At 35.0% G+C, this 25,636-nt stretch overlaps 1 protein-coding gene across 1 annotated transcript in view; it reads left to right on the forward strand.

Moving 5' to 3' along the window:
• The window catches only part of FRK (fyn related Src family tyrosine kinase), a 95,008-nt gene that overhangs the window by 43,894 nt on the left and 25,478 nt on the right, over positions 1-25,636 (forward strand). Inside the window, exon 2 of the mRNA XM_011364782.2 lies at positions 8,299-8,420. Coding sequence (XP_011363084.1) covers positions 8,299-8,420 — 122 coding nt within the window. The remainder of the gene's footprint in view (positions 1-8,298; positions 8,421-25,636) is intronic.

A 25,636-nucleotide genomic window follows, 5' to 3' on the forward strand; every position in this document is an offset into this window, starting at 1 on the left:
TTATGATTCTCACTCATGTACTCCTTTCAAAGCTTCTATCCAATTTTCCTCCACAGCTCTATTTATTTTTCTGATTAGTTTGAATTTAGGAACACATAGGAAAACCCTCTGGAATTGTGTCGGCCGCATATTGCTGCTTACTAAGAGTGATTTAAAAAATCGCTTTGCTTGATTTTTTTTTCTCCTTTGCACTTTTTTTATCACCTTTGAGCACAGTATATAATTACTTATTTATTTTTCTTATGTGAACTCCACAAAGGCAGGATGTTTTGTTTGTTCCATTCACTGCTATATTTCTGCCAACATGAACTGTGCCTGGTGCATAGTAGGTCCTCAACAAGTAATTGTGGAATGACAAATGAATGAGTGAATTAATTTTATGGTGGTAGGCTGTGGTTATAGCTTCATCGCCAGCTGTTATGTGAACCTAGAAAACACACTCAGGGAGAGTGTTTTTGAGGGAGGTGTGTAGTTTCTGTCACAAGTATCATTGAGAATTTAATGAAACACCAGATTTTTTTCCCAGAAAAATGCATGTATTAATTAAAACACATTTACTATCGGTTTCAGAGAATTACTCATGAACCCTCACGAAAATTTATTTCCGGCTTTAAAGTTTCGTGTTCCTCCTTTTCATCCTCCACACCTTCACCTCCTAAATTTGTTTATTAAACAATTTTTAAAGAACAAGTCAAATTTTCCTGTCATTTTTGCTGCTAAGCCCAGAACTGAAAAATTCTCTACTTTGGTAAATTTTAAGTGGAATACCTTATTGTCCTCCTAATGTATTGTTTTGAATTTTACCGAAAATCTACTTCTTTTATGGAGTTAGTAGTTTCCACATGGAATCACCTATAAACATCAAATAACTGTATTTTATTGCTTCTTCCCTTTAATAGACCCTTCTCCCCCACCACTGCCCACCAAACCAATCTGCTTATAGACAGCCTGTTGGCTCTTCACTTGCGCACGTGCCCTTGTCTTTTATTTCTTTGAATTTCTCACCTCTTCCAAATCCTTATTCAAAATGTATTTTCTTTAAGAAAACTTCCATTATCGACACACTGCTGGTTGTTTATTTCTGACTGTGCACCCTTGACAACTGAATGCTTTTTGTTTTTGTTTTATCACTTTCTTTTGACTTGTTTCTCAGTTAAAATGATCTTTTATTCCTCCCTTGATACTCTCTAAAAGAAAAATATACTCTTCTTTTGTTCTTTTGCTTTTTCATCTTTTCTCCATATAGTTAGTATAAAATAAATGTTATTACCTATTTCAACATAGAAAGCACATAGACAACTACATCAATATTATCCTGTAGGTTAATAAGAAGGTTAAGATACCTTTAAGATGTTTACTATTATTGACTTGGGATAAAGGATTTGATGAAGGTAAGTATGACAGGGCATCACTTAGTGTTAAAATGATTGGTACCATAGCTAAAATAGAGACATAAGTGCCTGGTTTTGCTGGTGTTTATTTTATTTATCTGATGGTGGGTACTTTATCAGCCATAAAATATTTTGATTATCACCTCTGATATAGCTTAAAAAAAAATCAGAAGCTCCCCATTTTTTTTTTTTTTTGTAAGAAAAACTTGGATCCAGGAAATGCAGAGTGGGCTGCCAAGTCCAAAGTATGATATTATTAACCCATCTCAAACAGGGTACAGACACAGACTGCTGGCTGACTAGACTCAGTGTTTGGTCTTGTTTATTCCATGAAGGTAATTTCCAAAGGATAAATTATTTTGTAGATTTTAAAAGAACACTCAGTGCCTAAATAAAGTGGAATGGGATAATATCATTCATGACGCTGGGAATTAAAATTCTTTAAAGTTAAATGAATTTAAAAATTGCTTTTATTTTTCCTTCTTGGTGTGAGAAAGAAAATAATTTTTAAAAGGAGATAACAATTTTTTTTTGTTGTTGGAAACTAAGTGGGCTGTCACCTCTGAAATGAGTTCCCCATATGATTATCAAAAAGAAATACTACTACTCAAAAGCTTATTCATATAAAGTATCAGAATGCACCTTTGTGGTATTTTGTGAAGTAAGGCATTTCCCCAGGTTATAATCAGATTCTTTCACAAATACTCAGCACCATGGTTCACCTTACTTCCTCTCTAAGGAAGTTCCTTCAAAATTCCCCTTCATGATGACTATAAAGGTGAATAGGTGAATAGCAGTAACAAAAACAGTTTTATCAAATGACGGGGAGCTTCCTGGGTTCTACATGACTGCAAGTCTTGCCTCAAATATTGTTACTTTATCATGCGTTCTTTACATGTGTGAAGCCCTGATATGCTTGTGTTTTGGAGGACAGAAAAGTCAACTTCATTTATGATTTTTACATCCATAGCCAAATGTTCTCTTTGGGAAAAGAGAATGGAATCTGTGGTCTGAGGTCAATTAACATTCGAATCCGTGCTGTAACTGGACTGGAGCAGATAAGGCTTCTCCCTGAGGCACTTTACACTCCAAGCTGTGTGGCAAGCACAGATGAAAGATTACCAGAAAACACAGGCATTATCTAATGTTCAACATTCAATAGAAACCAAAAGACTATATGAAATGCCTGCATCGAAGTACAATGTATTACTTGTTTCATCAACAAATATTTACTTAACTGCTCCTAAAGGCATACATGGCCTTATCAGACTCAGTCTTTGTGCTGGGGGGTGGGGGGGTGGGGTGGGCGGTGTGGGGGGGGGCAGTCTGCAGCTTCAAGTGAACACAGGGAACAATCTAAAATTAAAAAATTAAAAAAATGTAGCACTAGCTTTTGTGTGCTACATGCCAAACCAGAGGGGGTAGTCATCAAGTACTGTAGGAATTCTGAGAAAGCAAGTTAGGTTGTGTCACTACAAAGAGCAATAAGAGTATGAGTTTCACTGGAGCAGAGTTGATGTAGGGAAAGATAATGTTAAAGAAATGGCTGGTGTCCAGGTGGTGGAGGGACTGAAATTAGGTTGATTTCTCTAAATATTGATCGCTATCTATATTATTTAAGTGTTGATATTTAGTAACATGGCATAAATGCTGTTGTTTTTTTAAAGACCCATTTTGTCTTATTTGTAAAATAAAGGACTTCCAGGTAATTACTCTATAGACTTAGCTAACCTTTTTGGATCAGTAAAGTGACCTACTGCCACCTGGTGGCAGCATGTCCTGGTTAACAAAAGGGCAGGCAAGACAGAAAAGTCACTTGTGAAGACTTTCAATACAAACACAGAGAAATGAGATCACGTGCACATGTTCATTCACTCACAGTCCATCATGACCTCAAATTCAATATGTTGAAAATCAAGTATATAATTTCTCCCTTAAATTAGGTCCCTGATTTGCTATTTATTGAGCATGAATATGGCCAGGCATCAAGCACATTACATATTTTTTTTCTTAACCTCAAAACCAGCCTACAGGGTAATTATTATTATTCTTACTAAAAATTAGGAAATACAGGCACAGGGAGGTTAAATAACTTTTCCAGTAAGATGCCGTAGATATCCCTTAATCAGTGTTATATTCTCTCTGCCTTCTGTGTTGCTGGTTATATTTTCCTTCAGTCATCCAGATTTGACACCCTGGTGTCATGTTTGATCTTCCATTTACTTCACTACTCATCCATAATCACCTGTTCCATATTTCTTTGAGATTTTTCTCATATCTATTAATGCTAACTGCCAAAGTTTCTAGTCTAGATCTTTATAACATGTAGATTTTTGTATCATATTACCGACTGACTTCTAATAATTCTATTGTATTGTAACACAATATATAACTACATCTTATTGTAAATATATAAATTATAGAGAAGAATGCAGAGTTAAAAAGTAAAAATCTTTTGTCATTATTTCATTATCTTTCATAATCTCCAGAGAAGTAAGCAATATAATTTTTAGTTTTTTGTCTTTAAAATATAAATAAAACTATAGTGTTCTCATTACTCTGCGATTTACCCCTTTTCATCCAACAATATGTCTTGCAGATCTTTCTATGTCAGTGCTACAGAATTTTTACACAATAGATACTTGATGAATGTTTGCAAAATAAATCAAGTCTTAGACTTAATCACATACACTTTGCTCTGTTTTAATCTAATTGAAGCATTATTTTCTCCAAAGTTATAGATTATTATGTATCTCCTCTCCATTTTGCTTATTCTTAACCAACGTCCTTTATTGCAGGTAAGACATAGCAAAAAAAGTTATTTTCATTAAGTATCAATAAAATGTGTATGTGTGTGTATGTATGGTGTCATTTTATTGGATAATTTTTCGAATGTAAATGCCAAACTTATTCTCAGTGGTCTTGCGTACATTTCCAATTTCTTGAATATTTTTGAATATCAGTAGTTCTCAAACCTTAGCATGCGTCAGGTTCATTTGGTGATTTATTAAAATCCAGACTGCAGGGCTTCACCCCCAAATTTCTGATTCAATAGGTATGAAGTGAAGCCTGCAAATTTTCATTTCTAACAAGTCTCTATGAGATGCTAATGCTCCTGGTCTGGGGACTACGCTTCGGGGACGGCTGATTTATATGACTCTCCATTGATGCTTTATACCTCTCAGGACATCCTGATCTCTTCTTGGCACACTGCTTACTGCACATGAGAACTACAGCTTAAAGAGAGTATTGAGAATGGCTGTGGTGGACAACCATATCTGGGCTGTGCATGCCCTTTCAGAATGGGGACAGCACAGACTCTAAAAGGCAGAATTGAGAAAATGACAGTTCTGCCAGCAGCTCAAACCACAGATTAAGGAACAATTTTTACATGTGCAGAGGATGGAAAGAACTATTGTTTGCCCATTAGTCCCTACAGCAGACGTGCTCTAGTGATTGCAATTTATGGCAGTCATGTCAATTTTGAGTTTGAAGGATGGCATTATAATGCCACTACATCCAGAAAACAATTTTTTATTCATACTCTTTACTTCCTGATGGGAACTCAACCAAATAAAATTCTAGATATTGAGTGAGCTAATGCATCTAGTTAAATATTTACATCCATTTCATTGTTACGATGGATTCAGTACTGGTGTGATTTGCCTTGTAAATTTATTGTATCAATCAATTATACAAGAATCCAGAATTGGTGAATCAGAAAGGATTTTAAAAAAATTACCATAGAGTTCCTCTTGACAAATGTAGTAAAATTACTATGTCTTGGATCATTTGATTTACGAAAATTACTTGCTTATGTATAAATTGGACAGAGAAAATATATCATTTATAAACTTGATTATCCAAAATACAAATGTAATGTATGTACATAAAGCTTATATAATGGAATATTTTTTCTCAGAATAATGAGATATAGGAGATATAACCATACTTCTAAGAATTTAATCTGCTAGATAAATTATAATTCTTGTGAAGTTTTACGTATTTACATTTTGAGCAAATATTTTAATGTTGACGGATATGCAATGCACTCAGGATCAGGAAAACGCATAGGATTGATCAGTATATTTGATCCCTGTTGCTTCTTTGCTGGAAATATTTATGTGAAGAAAAATTGCCATTTCTGGAAATGCAGTCTAAAAAAAAGCCTGAGTATTTTAACTATTCATTTAGCTTTCGTTAATCATGCATACATCCATAAAAATATATGGTGTTTTTATTTGTTTGCTTAAACTCAATATAAGTGCATTATAATTGTATATATCATTCAGTTTCCTTTTGTCTTTCAACAATTTACTTTCAACCACTATATATTATTCCATTTTATATCCATATGTAAGTTTATCTATTTTTCTATGGTAAACATTCAGGCAATTTTCAAGTTTTCAATGCTACAATTCTTCAGTGAATGTTCTTGTAGCATATTTCCTTTAGCATACAGTCTAAAAGTGAAATTGAGTAGTATACAAATATTCACATTTATCAGATATTGACAAATTGCTCTCTGGATTAGTTATGCCAAATTATATGTGAGGTTTTAATTTTGTCCAGCCTGAAAAATGTGAAATTGTATTTTATTGTTTTTATATTTAACATACTTATTGGTAATTACTAGCGCAAATAGAAGCTGCGCTTCTTTTCTTTTAATTATTGTGTTTTCCTTTTCTGTGAACTCTCCATTTATATCTTATGCCAATTTTTCTACTTTGTTGTCTTTTTCTTATTGATTATAGGTCTCTATATAATCTGAATATTAATCCTATCCTTGGTTATAAACTTTGCAAATATTTTCTCCAGGTCTGTGGCTTGTATTTTAATTTTATTTCATAGTAATGTTGTTGCAGAAGTTTTTAACTGTGGTATAATAAATATTATCAATCTTTTACCTTAAGTTTGGTATGTCTTTTTCTTTTTGTCTTGTTTAAAAAACCTTTCTTAGTCCAATATCCTCAGAAAGTTTTAAAGTTTACATTTTTCATTAGAACTTTAATCTATGTAGAATTATTATGTATGTTATAGGTAGCATCAGCTTATTTTTTTATGTGGATTATTACAGTATCAGCATTATTTGTTGAATAATTTATCTTTTCATGACTAATTGATATTTTTTGAATTTGTTTGAGTTTTTTTATTATATTCCATTGACTTATTTTGCCGTGGTAGAAAACATGCATTTCTATTTTTTGTGAGTTCATTAAGTGGTCACCTCAGAATGTTTCATGCCTTTCATAATTTCAATTGGATAAACAGTAGTCTGTAGACAAATATGGCCCCTGATATTAACCAATGTGGTAGTCATTAGTGCAGTCTACCAAATGTTTCTAGTTCTCCAACTTCTAGGAAATGGTAGAATTGCACTTTCTACTCTCTCTGTGTTTAGGCACGACCGTGTGACTTACTTGCCAATGGGTTCATTCCTGAGTAGAAGTTTTAAATAGAAGCTCCAGGAACCAGCCTGGGATTTGCCACATTTTCCAGTCCTGCCTCAGCCATCATGGAAATATGGAGGGAGAATCCTCTGGTAGACATAGAGATGGATATAGCGCAGAGCCCCAGATGATCTTAAATGGACATGTAGCTGAGTGAAAAATAAATCTTGATTGTCTTAAACCACTGAGATTTTTGGAGTCGTTCATTACTCCAACATAACCTGGCATATCTTGACTGATATAGTTAATATGTAATTGCAATTTGATGTATGGAAAAATTGTAAACAAACACCTTGCATTTGTTAGTAGGTGATATTTATATTTAATGTTTCTTTTTCTTTTCAATTGCTTCTTGCTCCTTTTTCTACAATGTCACTCATATTCCCCAATACCTGTGACTTGCCAGACCAATTGGAACTAATTTTTTCATGGCCTGTATTCCCTCTCCCAACCTATAATTTCTCACCCAGCTTGTATTTCTTCCATCAAGCCAGCATTTCCTTTCTTGAAGAGTTTACATTTTAAAGATGATACTTGAAAAGATCAGCGTTTTACTTTAAATCTTTAATGATCAAGATCAACTTTATGACCCTATAGTGAGGGGTCATTAGTGAAAAGTGGGCTTGCTCAGCTTCTCCTTATTATCACATAGGTGGCTACTGACTTGATATACATCTTAGACTGGCTCTGACATTAAAATTCATAATCATTTGTTGGGCTGGCTAATCCCATTCACAAACCCGTGTGTTCAGTATCTGACTCTTATACTTCTGGAATGTTTATTACCTGAAAGAAAAAGAGGGTAAAGATAAGAAGTAGAGATGGCGTTAAGAAAATACTTCCCCGGGCAGAATTATCTTTTTCACATAATCTTTCCACTGATGAAAATTTTCTTTATATTAATAAGTTCTCTTTAAACATGCAAAATCATCTCATGTTATGGTGGGTTGGGCAGTGATGAAGGTAGGGAAAAAAGAGAATTAATGCCCAGAGAACTACATTTTTAATTGTTCACACTTTAATGTGAAATGTATGAGTTCTTTGCTTGGAATGTTTGCCTCCTAATACCTAGAAGGTATTAGGTGAGGCAGTGGACAGTTGGAAGATGATGAAGAGTAATTTTAGAGCATGAAACACAGCAGGTTTACATGGTAGACCCACCCTAGAGGGTTTGGATTTGACAGGAAAAGGACATAGGACCTCTCAGACAGAATGCAGGTGTAGAAGGAACGTGGGAGCCAGCAGCAGCCAAATTTCTGTTCTGTAATTTTTTAGAGTGTCCTCATGGGGGTTACAGACATCCTGAAAAATCATCTTAAGTATCAAAAGCTACCATTTTTTTTTCATTAAGGAATATCAAACATTTTTGATGTTAGAATATTTTCTTGCCAAACTTCCTGCTCCTTAAAAAGTGAATGTTGATTGGTTAATTAAAGTTTACATCTCTCTCTTTTTAGGTGGTTCTTTGGAGCAATCAAGAGAGCAGATGCAGAAAAACAACTATCATATTCAGAAAATCAGACGGGTGCCTTCCTAATCAGAGAAAGCGAAAGCCAGAAAGGAGAATTTTCCCTTTCAGGTATGGGCATTGTTTCGTGTGATTTAAGTATGGGTTTGAGAGTCTGGAGTTATGAACCTACTGTATAAATATAGACATGTCAATTTTAAATTTGCCCTATTATCTTCACAATAGTACCAAAATTTTATCTACTAAGCTGCTCCAGAGTAATATAAAAATTAACTAGAAGTCTCTATAAACAGTTTCAAATACATGCACTCTAAATATGAAATATAAAAACATGTGGGTCTGGCTGTGTTTTCTCCCTTGCATTATCAAGGATCCTATCCTTCTAAGGAAATAATAAGCAAGAAGCAAAGACTACACTGTTGTCAAAATTGATCTTGCCATAATACATTTTTTTTTTTACATTTCATTTGTCTTTGCCTGGTATATAGAAAATGAGTTGAAATGCTGAATTCAAATGTATTTAATTAACTCTATGAAATGTAACATTTTGTTAAATGTAGTTTTCCAGCTAAAAGTCAAGTACATGTTTGTTTTACACTGCTCTAGGAAAGAAGAAGTACAGGGGACTTGAGAATTATCTTTGAAAGTGACAGGTGCTAAAATACATGTCTCTTCTTTCAAGAATCTGTGTTTGTTGGTGTATGTTCCAGTGCTGCAGAATGCCCTTTCTTAAAAGACTACTCCAGTCCATCTCTCGTGCGAGACTTTCTCCTTGCACTTCTCTGATCTCTGTATTGTCCAATCACTTGTGTTATTATTCCTTGTAAAGCAAGTATTTTGTTCCTCCAACTAGATATAAGCCTTTTGGGAGAAGCGATCTTGCCTTCCTTTATCTCCGTTGCCCGGCAATAAATGTTTATTAAACGTGATGCCTGTGCACCTCGTTGTGTCTGCCTGGCTCACTGACCTGGACAACACAATTGGACAGCCTGCACGGCATAATATTGAAGCAGATCCTGAGACCACAGGTCCTGAGAAATTTGACCTAACCTGAACTTAGGGCAAACTGCATGTGTTTACTACCCATTTTTCGTCCTCACACTTGGTGGCCCCAAATATTGGGGAAGATGGGTTGGAGCTGAAGTGAATTAAGGGCAATGGTGTCAAGGTTTGCTTTTCAGAGGCTCTGCCCTCCGGTTTCTGCTTATTCTGACATCAAGTCAATATGATATTCCAGAATTATGTGGGTTCAGCTCCACTCCTACCTAGTTACATATCAAATTACATAGTAATTATTTAGTCAAAAGCTGATTTACATGTTTTAGGTTGACATTAGAATATAGAAGAGTAATATTTCCATGAGGAAAACAAACTAAAATTATATGAGTCATATCTTTGAATAATGCCCAAGCTACTGTGACTATTCTGAAAACTCTCTAAGTAGAATATTATGGAACAAAATGGCTTTAAAGGCTTAGAACAAAATGACAAGGATATTGGCTGTTATGTGCTGGGAATACTCTAGCACTTGCTTATGGATTAGTAAGCTTTGTAGGCCCTGCTTGGAGACCAATATACCATTACAGATTCTTTTTCAATGAAGTCAAACAGTCTAGAGTAATTCAAACAAATTATCTGATTGCATTCACTGGGGGACAAAGTAAATGCAGATCATTATGTTCTACGGAAAGGAAAATTTCTTTATTAGCCAGCAGGAGGGCTATACAGGAGAAAAATGGAAAGAAAAAGATCTTTCATATATCTACATTAAAACAAACAAACAAATAAACAAACATCACAAATGCTGACTGTTGATCACCACTAAGGATCTTCAGATATACCCTTCATGGGCTTATTTCTTAGTGCAGTTGTCTCCTTAATCACTCAGAATGGATGGTCTTCAATTTTGCTGACTGCTGTGCTGCTAAAGGAAGGCAAATAATATCCCTTTCTATCCCTGTCTTTCCCATGTGAGTTTTCTTTAGAAGTATTGTCTTTATTTCTTGGGCGGCAATGGCTCGCAGTTGTCAGAAATAAAGCTTCATGAGGGAGCATGATTTATTGAGGCTTAGAGGAGGGGCTCCAGAAGCAGCAGTCCAAAGTTGGGGTGGGAGCTAATTGGCTTGTGATCCTTGCATGGCTGTTGGCTCTTGTGAGGTCTGAGTAGATCTGGGAAGAGAGTTAGGGCCAAGACACCTCTTATAATGGCAAGACACTAATTAGCTGTGAATTACAGCAGTGCTTTTGGATATTACATATTATAGATAGCAGCTGCAGAATCCGCCTTTATTTAATGCATGATAGGTAGCTTGAGTGGCCTTACTGTTCTTTGTCATCGATAGTGAATCTTTTTTTTTTTTTTGAGGAAAAATATAAAATTCCGAGCGCATGTCAATTTTTTTAGCCATTTCTTGACTTCAATCACTTACTTTAAGGGTAGTTATTATTGTTAATACCATTCACATTAATTTGATGGTTGGTGTTCTATAAGCATTTGAGTTATTATTTAAAGTGCACTTTAAGGAAAATGTACTTTGAGAACTAAAATTGAGCAGCAGGTAAATTTTTCAGAAGAGATTCTGCATTGCAAATTGTAAGTTTACGTTAGACAACTCTGCATATAAAAACCTCAGAGTAGTGGAGGGAATTCCAGATTCATCTTCAGTGAAACCCCCTTAAGAGCAAATGATGATAGATTGAAGATAGTTGAACAATGGCTGCACTGAGGATGTGAAGCAAAAAAGCTCATAGGCAACATTCAGGGCAATGCATCTAAGAGTCGACATTTATTTACATATTTGTTTATTCCTTTGACAAACATTCGAGGTGCCTACTACATGCCAGGCCTTTGCTAGGTGAAGAGCAGCAGAGACACAAGGCCCAGCCCCTGAACTCAGTCCTCAGGAGGATTATAATACAGCTGTCTTGCTGTGAGACAGGAGAGGGCAGGGGCCAAGTTTCTGAGGGGGCGTCTGGAAGGTTTCACAGAAGAGAGAGCGTTTGGGTTCTGTACCAATTCATGTCACAAGGCAGCAGTGTAGAAATGATTATTCCTGGTAAGGTAAGTATGCAGAGTTATGAATATGTCTGATGTATTGTGGAGTAGAGTGTAGGAAGGGTAGAAGATAGCGTGTGTGTGTGTGTGTGTGTGTGTGTGTGTGTGTGTGTGTGTGTGTGCGTGCGTAGCAGGGATGGAGGAAAGGAGGAATGGCAGAAAATGAGCCTGGAAAGGGAAGTTGGAGCTAGACTGTTCAGGGCCTTGCATATCATACTGAGGATTTTGGACCTTATTCTACAGAGGAAAGCGTTAGGCAGAAAGTGACCTGATCTGACCTTTGATAGCAGTGTGGAGAATGGATGAGAGCTTTATAGATAATAGTCTGAGGAGGAGTGAGGGGGACAAACAGTGACATCACTTGCTGCTGTCTAATATCGCAGGTGCAAGACCGGAGAGTTAGGTCAGCATTCTGTCTAGAAAGACAGTGGCACCCAAGCTTGGCTGATTGCACTAAGGCTCTGCACTGGCACGGGGTGATCCCAGAAGCCACAGGTCTCTCTGTTGCTCTCCTTGTTTTATGGCAGCAAGTATGGAAGTGGCCCTAGTATTAGGAGTAAAAGTCTTTGCTTTGGTGCTAAGCAGTCTGAATTTGGATATCAACTGTGTGCAGAGTTTTTTGGAAATCCCAGGGCCAATGAGCTTTGGGTGCTGTGGGCAATTGCAGCTCCTTTTTCATGGAAGAGGAAACTATGGACCTGTGGGAAGTTGAGTTCAGCTGCAGCCCCTTTTGTCAGGCATAGGGGGTGATGGTGGGATGGGCACCGTGTGCCCAGAAAGAGCTCCCAGGGTTCTTTACTGGACAGTCCTATTCATCTCCACAGATGATGGCCTGAACCAGGGCAGAGGTATGGCAAACAGAGAATAGAGAATGGAAGTGAGGAATATTTAGAAGATAGAACCACCAGGAATTGGTGGCTGATCTTGGTAAAATAAGGAAGAAATTAGAATCTAGTCTGAACTTCAGATCTCTGATTTGAGTGATTGGGGGAGAGTGGTGACTTTAGCAAGATGAGGTGTATAGGAGATGATTTACAGGGAGAGAGGAGAGAAGACCAAAGGAAATAATCTCAGGGGTGTTTGAGGCAATTGCAGGTGAACATCCGAGTAGTTATTGTTGTGGTTTTTTTTTGTGTGTGTGTGACATTTCTGCTGGTTTTGAGCAGAGTATTTATTATGATAAGTTTCCATTACAGTAAATGTGCAGGTCCCATGGAATATGCAGGGATCTCATAATAATACTTTGTGATTGCTATGCTGTCCCTTCTGAGAATATAAGACATGCCTCTGTAGTGACATAATTTAATTTTTAAATAAATATACTAGAATTTTTAGCCCCAAATAAATGTTTTATCCTTAAAAGTAATAGATTGTCATTGCTCAAACTATTGCACAAATGGTAGAACTCTCTTTATAGAAAAGATATCACTTTATGTTAAAGGCCCTTAGCTGGGTAATTATGTGTTCATTAAGGGCAGCTTTGATCCTTGAAAATGGCCAGAATTATCTGAAGCAACTTACTGGATAATCTGGATGATTAACTTGAATGATATCATGGACTTTATAACTTTATAACTTTATAAATATTTCTGCATGTCATAAATTAATTCTTACAGCAATTAAAAAAGTAACAAGAATAATAGCAGTTTCGTTAGGGAAGATATGTACTTTTTCTTGTTGACCTTGTGTATATCCTTCATGTTGAACTTACATATTCAAAGATTCATTTATATTTATCAGTAACTCTTTCACCATAGGTAAAAATGGACTTCTAAAACTAGATTATAAACTTTTTGAGCAGAGGAAACATATTTTTATTGCTTTTGTTTCATGCTTCTCTATCTCCATAGTTTCCAGTGTATAAAGATAATAGATGCTCAAACACTCACCTCTTTACCCTCTATTCTACCAGGAGCAAAGACAACCAAGGCCATTGTCACTTTCTTAAACCTCTGAAGTTTGGACCGTGTAATTCTCTTATTTGTTGTGTTCAGACTTATTTTAGAGATATAGTTTCTCACCTACACAGGTTAGTTGTGACCAGGTAATAAAACTTTTATAGAGCTAACAAAATTGGAAAAGGATATCACTTGTAGTATGGCCCTCTATCTGTCTGCTTGGCACAGGGTTCAGTCCCAAACTCGCTTTCCACTGATGACTGAGATGCTATTATTGCTCCCAAACTTTTTGAGATCTGTCGACTCACTCTAATCTGATCGTGGCCCAATGGCAAAAGGATGCGTATTTCATTATCAGTCCCCTGAGCCATCCATTCATTCTTTATTTAAAATTAATGTGTACATAGTAGCCACAAGAGTGTGTCAGTAACTTTCTTACTATTAACCGTAGATGTAAATACAATTGTATATCCCAAGCACGGGCAAGTATTAAAGGGCTGGAAAAAATTGTTCCTTGAATTTATTATACAGTGAAACTTCTATGGATTCTGGGAACATTTTTATGTTGGTTAAAAATGTTTTGCTTTTTAAAAAGTGCACATGCTGCAGAAAGAAATTTTTATGTTAATAACTCCAGTATCTCATATAAAATGTATTAAATTTTAAACATGTTGGTGCCAGCTTACAAAATGCCTTTTAATTAAAGTCATAATTTAGTTGTGTTCAGCTTAATAGCAAATATCATTGCGTATAATAGCAAGTGGCTTTTTTCATGAGTTATGGTATATGTCACCTTTTCTTAACATTACTACTGATAAATTATATTTCATATCTTTTAAATACTCCATAAAGTTAAATTAACATTTTATTATAGAGTACATATATCTGTGTTTGTGTCTGTACTCACACAGACCCATAGGCAAAAAATATTTTTCTTTGGGGCACTGGCTCATGGAGAAATCTTCTATCTTACTGAAAATACATGACTAGCATTTCTAGAAGCCATAGTATTTTTTAGGGGCTTTGCATTATATATTTTTTTCTTTTTTTACTTATCTGTGAACAGCACAAATTGACTCATCTGAATTTTTCCTTCTGGTTTTGCTTACTTTGTTCTGTTTATTTAAATTTTTTTCCTCCTGGATGAATATTTCGTGCTATTTACAGGAAAGCACAACAAATAAATGATGCATCTTACTACCCTTTGAATGTAACTTTATAACAATCAATTCCAGATGTTAAATAAGTAGGAAAGTGATAAGTCATGTGGAGGCTGGCGAAATTGCTACCTTTTTGTAATTCATGACATATTCCATTATGTTATTTTTTTCCATTTTATTAGCTGCCCAATTAAATTGATCCTTTATTTACATTTTGTCCCATGTTGTGCTTCTAGATGAAGATAGTGTCTAGTTAACAATCATTTGAATTAGCATTCCCCTATTTTCTAACAAATCTTTGATAGACTCTGAATAAATATTCTCCTAGCTTCAGTGTGAACGTAGGTAAAATGACATATAAGTGTCTGGAGCAGGCTGACTTCTGCATCAGGTCAGGGCTAGTTGTGAAGAAGGTGAGAGGATGCTTTGACCTGCGCTCAGTGTGTGCCCCTTAGAGAGGCAGGGCATGCAGCTACCAGGAAGCCAAGCAGACACTGCCCTCCTGTGTGGAATTGACTCAGTGATTTGGGCCTTTCCTAGGCATCTGTGTGTAGCTACCTCTTTTTCTACATCCAAGTGGGACATCAGCTTGTAGGTCAGGAAATATTATAAGAATGGAAGATGATTGGCAATCATGGTGTATTGCAAACTGGTTGAAGTTAGTCTTATAGAAATAGGAAGTAAGAACTGCTCTCTTGTGATTGAGTTTTCACACATTCTTCTGGTTAAACAAACAATTCAGCATTACTGCTTTAATCAGTTCGGGCTGCTATATCAAAGTACCATAGAATGGGGGGCTTAAAACAATAAACATTTATTTCTCACAGTTCTGGAGGATGGGAAGTCCGAGATCAAGGTCCCAGAAGATATGATGTCTAGTGAAGACTCTTCTTGGTTTAGAGATAGCTGCCTTCTTGTATCCTCATATATCAGAGAGATAGATATACAGAAAGAAGAGAGAGAGAGAGAGAGAGAGCGAGCACACGGGAGCTCTGGTCTTGTCCTCTTCTTATAAGAGCACTAATCCCATTTTGAGGATTCCACCCTCATGACCTCACCTAAACATAATTACCTCCCAAAAGCCCACCTCCTAATACCATCACACTGGGCATTAGGGCTTCAGCAAATGAATTTGAGAGGGAAACAAACATTCAGTCCATAGCAATTACAAAAAACTGAATTCTGTTTCTCACCGTGAGGAGGCATGTCAGGAGAGTAGGAAATTATCTCTTTTCCTCGGCAAATCAAGGAGGCTGAACATTTGCTAGACATTGGTAGTATGTTTAGAGGCTTGGTGTGTTAGCTTGCAATCCTGTTTTGTGTGTGCTAAGAGAGGAAAATGTACACTCATCCAAGTAGATAAAGAGGACAGTGTAAATGTTTGTTCTTAAATGCCAAGTTTCTTTTCTTTCAATAATGAATATCGTGAGAAAAAAAAGTAATGAGATTCTGTATACTCAATAACAGAATTTCTCAATTTATATTCTAGAATATAAATTCTTTGATAAACCAAAGTGTTTTCTGTAACAGAGGGTTGAGGAGTTAAATGCATTTGAAGAACATTTCACCTTAAATTCTCTCTATTCTGACTTGACAAAACACATAAAATTTCAGAAGCCTTAGAGCAAAAAATTTAAGTTTTCAACCCAGAGCTTTCCAAACTATTTGATCATAGAACCATTTTTTTTTCTATAAAACATGGTTTAGGAAAAAATAATAGTATAAGAGATGATAAATAATAATCTGAAGTTATAGAGAAAATTCATACTTTTGAGATGTATTTGCTAAAAGGAATGGAAGAATATTTTGAAAGTCTTTGATTTGAAATTATAAAATACAAGAAAATACAAATTTTGTGATATTGGTCATAAAAAGCAGCATGAAAAGGCACTAAATGGAAGATAAACAACAAAAATGTCACCTCAATGATAAAAAGAACAAACTTGAAATGCTCTCTGGAGAAAGAAGAAAAATAGATGAAAATTTATGAAGGTAGATAATACACAAACAGAAGACATTTCTTTGAAATTTATTAGAATAAATGCAAGCAACAGGTGAATATGCAGTAGAAGAAAACTTTCCTGACTTAAAAAAATCTGTGCTTGTAGATTAAAAGAACTCACAGTTGTTCCAAGCAGAATAAATGAAAAGATGCATACCTAAGGCATCTTTTCAAAATATTTTAATATCCAGGATAAATAAAAAATCCTGTGAGCATCCTAGAAAAAAATTACAAAAAATGAAAATTGAGTTGGTCTCAGAATTCTTCTCTATACTACTAAATACCCAAACTCAATATAAACATTTAGAGAATCTTCTTTCTCCCCTAACTTTATTGATAAAGTTGAAAAGATAACTGTGGACCTTCACTTAAACTCACCAATTGTTAATACTTTGTGACCTTTACTTTCTCTCTCTATCATTCATGTATCTAAACATGTCTTTCTATATAGACTTACATAGATGTAAGTTGTAGATATCATGTCACTTTACTTTGAAAAACTTTGATATTAGTATGTAGGTCCCAGGAAAAAGGACATTCTCTTATATTGCCACAATGCTATTATTACACCCAAGAAATTTCACACGCTTATAATAGTGTTATCTGCTATAGAATATATACTCAAATCTCTTCAACCAAATGTCCTTGCCAGCTCTTTATTTATTTGCTTTTTGATACAATAAAGGATTATGCATTGCATTTGGTTCTTGCATCTCATTAGTCTCTTTTATCTGGAAGAATCAAAAGCCTTTAATAACTTTCCTTTGCAAACCACATAAATTCTTATCTACTTTGACATTTCAGCCATAGTTTCAGCTGAAACTCATTTTCCAGCCTAATCTTTCATTCTCTCTTAAGTCAAACTATGCTTCCTGCAAGATGAACACCAGCTATTACATGATCATGTCTTGTACTTCCCTTCTTCCTAACCTTTGTTTTTACTTTTTTTAAGCAAAGTACTCAGGACTTTGCACAGTGTCTTGCCTGTAGAATATTTTTTTAAATAAATGTTTGTTTCCTGAAGGTTAAATTATTTTAATAGTATGCTACTGATTTTTTCCTTGCCTCACCTTGTCTTTATATAGAAAAGCAATTTTCAAAAATATTGATAGGACTATATTGAACTATCTTTTAACAATTCATTTATTTGTTGATCCACCCATTCACCCATTCATCATATAACTTTCATTTGTGGTGCTATGTGGCATACTTGTATAAATAACTAACTAGTTCACACTGTAACATGCATTTGATTATTATGCATGTAAAGCACTTGTATGCAAAGTGCTTTAAGAACCTATAGTAGAGAACAATTATTGTCTGGAAGAGAAGGCATTATAGAAAAATGAGACAACAGTTAATGTTATACCTAATAGCAAGTAAAAGGAAAATAGTGTAAACAAAATTTATTTTTCTGTTCAGTTAATGTCTATTCTTAAGAAGCTTTCTTTGAAAAACTAGATGATGCTCCTTAGATTAAAAATGAAGAATTGTTTTCTGTGATGCATTCTTGAACCCTTTTACAAATAAAATGGAGATCTTTAAATCATTCACCCAGTACCATCAATATACTGGGATAACTAACAAGGTACTAGATTGTACATAATATAAATGTGATCATGATAAATTTAATATGAGTTATATTTCCGGATAGCAAGATAGTTAAAGAGCTGAGATTTGAATCCAGGTCTTTCTGGATCTTTGTCCCAGATAACATATAAATTTAATAATCTCAAACTGGGAAAAAAGGGAAAGGATTAAAAGAAGAGTTGAGCAGTTGAAGACAGAGGAAGGCAAGGAAGGGAAGAACATTTGAGAAAGCATGGTGCTGAGTTTTGGATTGAACAGAAAATTAAAACATCTTGACCCTGGAAATGAATGTCAGTGACCCACAGGCCTTCCAATTCCTTCTCCTTTCCACTGTCTTGAGCAATTTAGTCCAGTTTATACTTCAAGAAAATAATAGCTAAATAAATGTTTGCATTCAAGGCTACCTGATTCTTAAGTCAAATTATCTAAGCAATTTCTTTTTGTTACTCTAAGTAGCAAAAATGTGTTATTGAAAAAATACTGTAAACTTAAGCCTAGTCAGTGTATTTTATATGATGTTTATATAAACAGGGACATTGTCTACAACGCTGAACGCTATATGTGTACCTTCATTTTAAAACCAAACTCCATCCTGTCTTCAACTTTCTGCTCCCCACTTTTTACAACTGCTGGTCATGGGAGAGCTTTCAATCAAACATGTGCCCCCTCTCGTGGCTCCTCAGGAAATAACATGTTATTATGGAAACAGGTCTTTGTATTTTGTTTTCAAGACCCATTAATTTATAGAAAAGGGAAGAACATCTGATTTTAGTTGAAAAAAATTTTATAATTTTAAAATATGTCCAGAAAGTTGTGCTATGAATGAGAACACACCCAATTGGCAGTGATTTTACTTTATTAATGTCAGAAAATTGACCAAGATTTAAATTTTCTTAATGATTTATATCTAGTTTCTATGTGGTGATAGTTACACAAAATGTGTTCATGATGTAAGCAGTGAGTGAAATAAATACGTGATGTAAAGAGTGAAAAAAATTGAGTGAAATAAATTAGTAGCTCTAATTTTAAACTATGTATTTAAACCAATATATGCATATTAGCTGCTTTATAACTGTTTATCATCATTGCATCAATCATGAAGTCATTTCTAATGTACTTTAGATTTAGAAACATGCTTTGCATTAAGATATTAGACACTTTGGCACAAGAACTACCATCTGAGAAAATATTTTGTTGTCTTAAAAGCCTGTGCGTGGCAGGGACTAAATTTATTTTCCTATTTGTTTCAGCAGGATAGGGACTTCTTTAATTCCTTCTCTCTGTAAAGCCATCTTCTTATCACCTGCAGATGCTTTTAAAAGAGTTTTGCTAGAAGAAAAACATAGAGGAGGCAAAAGCATAAAAGAAGAAAAAAAGCAAGAATTATATTCTTATTTTCATGTAATTTTAGTAAGCATCGTTTTCTTTATATTTTTTATGTGTATAATCCTGAACAAAATGATGACCCAGCCCTTAATGAAGTTATGGTTCATTCATTCATTATTTTATTCATTAATTAATCAAATACTTATTTAATGCCTACCATATACTGTTAGCATTGAGAGGCCTAAGGTACCATGGCAAACAAGACAGTTTCTACTTTCATGAAATGTACATTCTAGTTGGCAGTGGAGAGGAAATGCCAACTAAATAGAAAAAGCACACTCATAGAGGAAAGACATCTATTTATTTATTGTGTTACTTTGGTTTTTATAAGAGTAAGCAAATAACTGAGGTCAAGGAAAACACTTCGTTTTTCTATACAGAATAATAATGTGTAGAAATAGAAAAAATGAGGATTGCTTTTTTTACAATGGAAATTGGAAAGAAATCTGGAAGCAGAATTTTATTCTAAGATTATCTAGGTTGGGAAGATGAGGTCATCAGAGCTTCTGTTGAATGGTATTGCAGTTTACAATAATGGACTCTGCAGCCTGATTGCTTAGGTCTAGATTCTTCTTCTTACCAGTTGTGTGGCTTTGGGAAAATCACTTAGCCTCTACATACCTCAATTTCCTCTTCTGAAAAATGGAGATTAAAAACAGTATCTACCTCTTTGTGGTATTATTTGGATTAGATGAATTAATTCATGAAAAGTACAGTAAGTATCACTTAACATCATCGGTAAATTCTTTGACTTTAAGCAAAATGACATGTAATGAAACCAGTTTTACCATAGACTAATTACTATAAACAAGAGTTAATTTCCTTTGGCATCTCACCAACATTATGATGAGACAATGTTGAATGAAACCAGATTATTTGAGGACCTGCTGTACTTAGAACTCAGCTGGGCACAAAGCAAGCAATGTAAAGATTTGCTGCTGTCATTAGTATTCAAGCCTGAGCAATAGGAAGCCTTTAGAGAGCTCATCCCATGATCCTATTTTGGTGTCATGGCATAACAAAAGGACTGTGAAACTATGATAATTGCTGTATGCATGAAAGGAAGAAGACACTGGTTTTGTTCTCTTCTCTTTGAAACTTGTGGTGGAGCTTCGGCATTTTGTTTTGTTTGTTTTGGTAATATAGGTCACAAAAAATAAGAATTAGGTACATTAATGAGGCTGCTATCAGTGGTAGGAAGAATGCCCAGGGAACAGAGCAGAATCCCAAGTGTCAAGCACATTCCTTCACGAATAAACCATCATGTTTTCCTTAACGTGACTTTGTCACAATAATGAGTCTCCAGAATTTTCAGGTTTTATCTAAATGTTTATGTCTTAATTTTCTCTTTCAGAAAGTAGAAATTATAATTTTTCTCTACCACATTAGAATGCCATGATGACTATATTTACTTCTGTAAAGCTCCTTGTTAGAATAGTAAACTTAGAGAATTTGAACTGGAAAGGCCTGGATCATCTAGTCAAAATACTCATTTTATAATTGTAGAAATTGGAGTCCAGATAGGGTAAGTTACTTGTCCAAGGTAATGCAACTAAGTGTGAGCATAGCTAGCTTCAAAATTGGATATTTGACATCTTTCAAATATGATTTAGAAGTCATTCTATTTTCTTTAAAATGTCCTCAATTAGTCAGTTTTTGCCTCTAAATCTCAGTGTTATACTCATGTTACATGAAGGCTATTAGTTGTTTGTGCTTGGCTGGGATCTGTCTGGGGTAGCAGGCCCCAGTTTATCTTCATGGATCTTTCATTCTAGGACTTGGGCCAAAGGAGCAGCCGCTGTCTTCAGTATGTAGACACTCTCATGATGGAGAGCAGAGGATAGAGGCATAGGGGAAGATTAAACTATTCAGACTGTTTAAAGCTCTGCTAGGATGTGCCATATGTTGTTTGCCCCTGTTTCAAAGCAAGTCGGTGGGGTGAGGAAGGATTTTCCAGCTATTGAAAGCTGTGTTCAAGCCCAAAAGTTAATGATTTATTGACCTCATATTTCATATAAATAAATGCAATCAAAGTGCTCAAAATCTAGTTGGAGAGGTACAGTGTAAATATGTAGGAGCAATGTTGTGGAAAGAATTCAATAGCAGAAGTCATACAGTGGGATACAAAGGACCAAGTGAGCTGCTCTGCTTATTTAGGCTAGGAGGTTTAATAGAGGAGGAGGAGCCTGATCTGGGCCTTGAAAATTGAATTTGCAAATAATATGTAAACAGAATGGCATTCTAGTAGGAGTTAACAGTTTGTGCAAATCTCAGAAACAGGAAACAGCATGGTGCTGTCAAGAAACTACAGATAAGTGTTAAACCTTGAGGATAAGATACAGCAGAGAACTCTGTTAAGGCATCTGAACTCTAGGCAATGAGAAACACTTGAAAAGCTTTAAAAAGGAGAATAACAAGTTCAAATTTACATTTTAAAACATTATTCTGACTGTGGAAAATGGACATGATGTTAGAGACAGGGAAAGCAGCATATGAGCTTACTGCAATACTCCAGGAGAGAGAAACTGAGGGGTCTTACACAAGGCAGTGGTGGTGGGGAGTACATATGGTAGGACATAATGCTCAGAGGTGAGATGTCAGGAAGAGAAAGGAATTTACCCCTGTATCTTCAGCTTTGCTCTCTGGGTTTCAAGATGGCAGTGCCATTCATTGAGATTATTTAAACTGAGGAGGAAACTTGAGGAATAAGATAATGTAAATTAAAATTTTGACTAGGTCCATTTGAGGTACCTGCAGGGATGTAGAAGGCAAGCGTGAGGCTGCATTGCAGAGAAAGACTAGGGAGTCATCACATTACAATTATCAGAAGCTGAATGTCTGCAGTACTACCAAGAACAGGTTGTGAGAGATTATATGATGTCCCGGCTCAGAACTGATATGGAAGGAGCAGAGGGAGGCAGAGCAGCCTAAGGAGTAGTAAGAAGAAACGTAGAATCATGGTATTAGATGGATTCAAATATTTCAAGGATGGAATGTTCATCCTATGATTACCTTTAAAAGATGTCTATTTCAGAGATAGAGATAGATCTTATTTGCAGCGTTATCATCATTTTATTATTAAATGGTAGCGGTAAGCTTACTTGCTTCCAGAGCTGTAGTCGGTCAGTGCCTTGTGAGAGCTGCCTAAAAATACTTGCCATTTGGCAATATAGGAAGCCATTTGGTGCAGGGCTTGAGAGTGTGGAATTCAGAGTCTCATTGCCTGGTTTTGAATCATAGCACTAATATTTACCTTTTTTGTATCTAGGACAAATGACTTAATCTCTCTATACACTTTCGTTTCTCCTCTGTAAAGTGATGAAAATAATGTCCGTATTCCATAGGGTTGTTATGAGAATTAAAGAAAATGTTACATAAAAAAGCACTTAGCGCAGTGTTTACTTAAGGCATGTGCTCAATAAAAATCCAATTGCTTTTATTATTATTGCATACAGAGTGCTACCTTTTGCACAGAAAGAAGTGTTGACTCATCTTGCATTGGAATATGTGCATTGAACTGTTTTTCTGGGAGTAGTGATGGATCATGCTGAGTATTTACAGTTGTTCACGTGGTTCACCCTTGAACTGGTAAGAGTCATTAGGAAGATGGCTGGCCAGCCTCTGAAGTGCAGGCTGTGACTAGGAAATGGTTTGTCTTTATATGAAATGTTTACCTGAACATGACCTGAACTATGTTTGCACTGAGCCATGACAAATGAAACTAATTCTAAACAGAAAGAGCCTGCCTTGTGTAACCTTCATCTAATACTTTTCTGAAAGAAAAAGCAGAGACATATCTTATATCATGGGGCCTCATTCAATGTGAAGACATTTCCAAGAATGAGGGATATCTGCTTTTGGAAATTTGAATAAACAATGAGAAAATTACTAATAGTTGTCTTGCATATGTAAAAACTATGAAGAAAATGGAAGGAGACAATATTCAGCTATGAAAATAAATTAGCTAATACATGAAAAGTCCATTGTATTTTCACAAGAGAAATCGATTTCACGATATTTTAATTATCACCTATTATATTTCTCAATGACTTTCATGTTCACTCTAACATGTCTGCCCATTACTGAAAATGGATGGGGAGAAGAAGAAGAGGAATTTAGGGAAGGCTTCCCGAGAGTTTGGGAGTTTTGAGAGGGAGGGAAAAGATGGCATTTAGAAAACTAAGATCTAAGATGTTCTACTGAGGAATTAGTAAATTATTGCTTTCTTTAAAAAGCAGAAAGCAGGAAATAAGTGATTAAAGGTTCCTACTCTTCCTACCTTCATCCATGTGACACCCTAGGTGGCTAGACGTGGATCCCAGCCCTGCATGTGACTAGCAGTTTATTTCAGACTTCTAGGCTTTATTTATCTCATCAGTAAAAGAGGAATTTAGACTAAATTATCTTTAAAATTTCTGGTTGTTCACATATCATATTCTCTTTTTCTCTCTTTTCATTGACAAAATAGTATAATCTGCAAATATTGTTTAGTCTAATCTTGCTCTTTCTGAGGAATCTTTTAAAATTTGAAGCTCTTAAGAGGAGCATCAAATCTTCCATGAGCAGAAGCCCCAGAGAACAAGACTATTCTACTGTTGGAAATTTCGTTTCATTAGAAATTCTTTCTTATGTTTAGTAGATGTGTCATTTCACTTGATTATTTATCATTTAGTTTGTGATTGTGTTTATTTACTTCTACAAAAATAAATAAACCTATGGGTCGGCTTACTTTACTGGAACAGTATAAAACAAAGCTAAACAACAAAAAAAGACAAAATCAATGAAAAAGAAGAGTGATAGGTCTTGCTGAACCTCTGGTGCAAGATAATTATCACAGTTTAGAAGTCAGTTTAGCTGGCAGATAAGGAATAAAGGAGAACACGTTGTATTTCTCACTGGCTTATGTAAGAAGAGATGCATTACGATGTCAAGCATGAAGTTCAAAGAGTAGTGGGTTCATAGGGGTCTTTTCTATAAAGACTATTAAATATTATAATAGACAGTGTCTTAAGCAAGCAATATGTGTGGGCATTGTTTTAGATGGTTAATTCTTATATTGTCTGCCTAAAAAAGCTGGAAGCATTATGTATATGTTCTTATTTTAAAGTAACTATATTTTTATTACAGTTAGTTTGAAAAGCAGAGTAAAATACAAATCTGCCAATCTAACATGACTATTTTCATGTTGGCAAATTTAATCATCTTTGCTTTTATGCAATTATAGTTTTCAGGAGGAAACTCAGCTGAGTTCCTTTAGCTGTAAAGAGCCCCAGGACATGTGAGCTGCCAGATGTGTCCTCATGTTTGCAATTACACTTAATTTTGTATCCCACTTATATCACTTAACACATTCTATGTTTTTTTCTTGTTGCTACATAATTTTTATGATTATATTTTTAACTCTCAATTTTCAGATTTACTACAATTTAACAGTCATTTAATGCTATAAAAACTCTGCAGTGAACATCCTTATACATATTGCTTTTCCTATTTTGGATGATGAACTCTGTTTTTTGCCATACAAATGCTTTTATTGAATTTTGTGTTGGAAATGAGCCCACATTAATGGACATTATAAGGACCAGCCCTTTGTAATGTGTTGGTGTAGTTATTATTAAAAATGTTGATGATGATATTGCTCATTTTCTTTGTTTTATTTAGGAAGACCTATATAAGAAATTTCTTTCTCATTTCCATAACTGAAACTGAGTTTTTTTTCCTGAGTAACAGTTCCTTAATATTTTTCTTCAGAGAATTAGCTAACTGAATGTCTTTCCCTCATGGCTATGAGCTGCCAGAAATGCAGAGAGCCAAATCTTTGGCCCACATCTAGAAAACATGGATTGAAATCTAAAGAACATCTTTCATAAAGCATGCCAGCTTTATTCCTAGAATCATCGTCCTCTCTTTTCCTTTTCATCCTATTTCTTTCATCCACATATTAACTTAAAAATATATATATTTTTTGATAATTTATGCAAGACTTTGAATCTTTCTGGAACAAAGCAGGGATCAACTAAATAAATGCATGTAAATATTTGAACTATTTCCTTAAGGTAAGTTTAGAAAGTAGAAGCACTGGCTCTTATGTCACATTAAATTTTAACCCAGTGAAAGATTTTCTGTAGGAAACTGAGATAATATAATCTAAGTGTGTAAATTCCTCGTGATTTATTGCAGATATAATACTGAGTGAGAAGTGAGTCCTGAGAGGAATAAAGAGTCAAGTTGTTTCC

Source organism: Pteropus vampyrus, unplaced genomic scaffold (genome assembly GCF_000151845.1).
Source record: "Pteropus vampyrus isolate Shadow unplaced genomic scaffold, Pvam_2.0 Scaffold101, whole genome shotgun sequence".
Taxonomy (NCBI): Eukaryota; Metazoa; Chordata; class Mammalia; order Chiroptera; family Pteropodidae; genus Pteropus; species Pteropus vampyrus.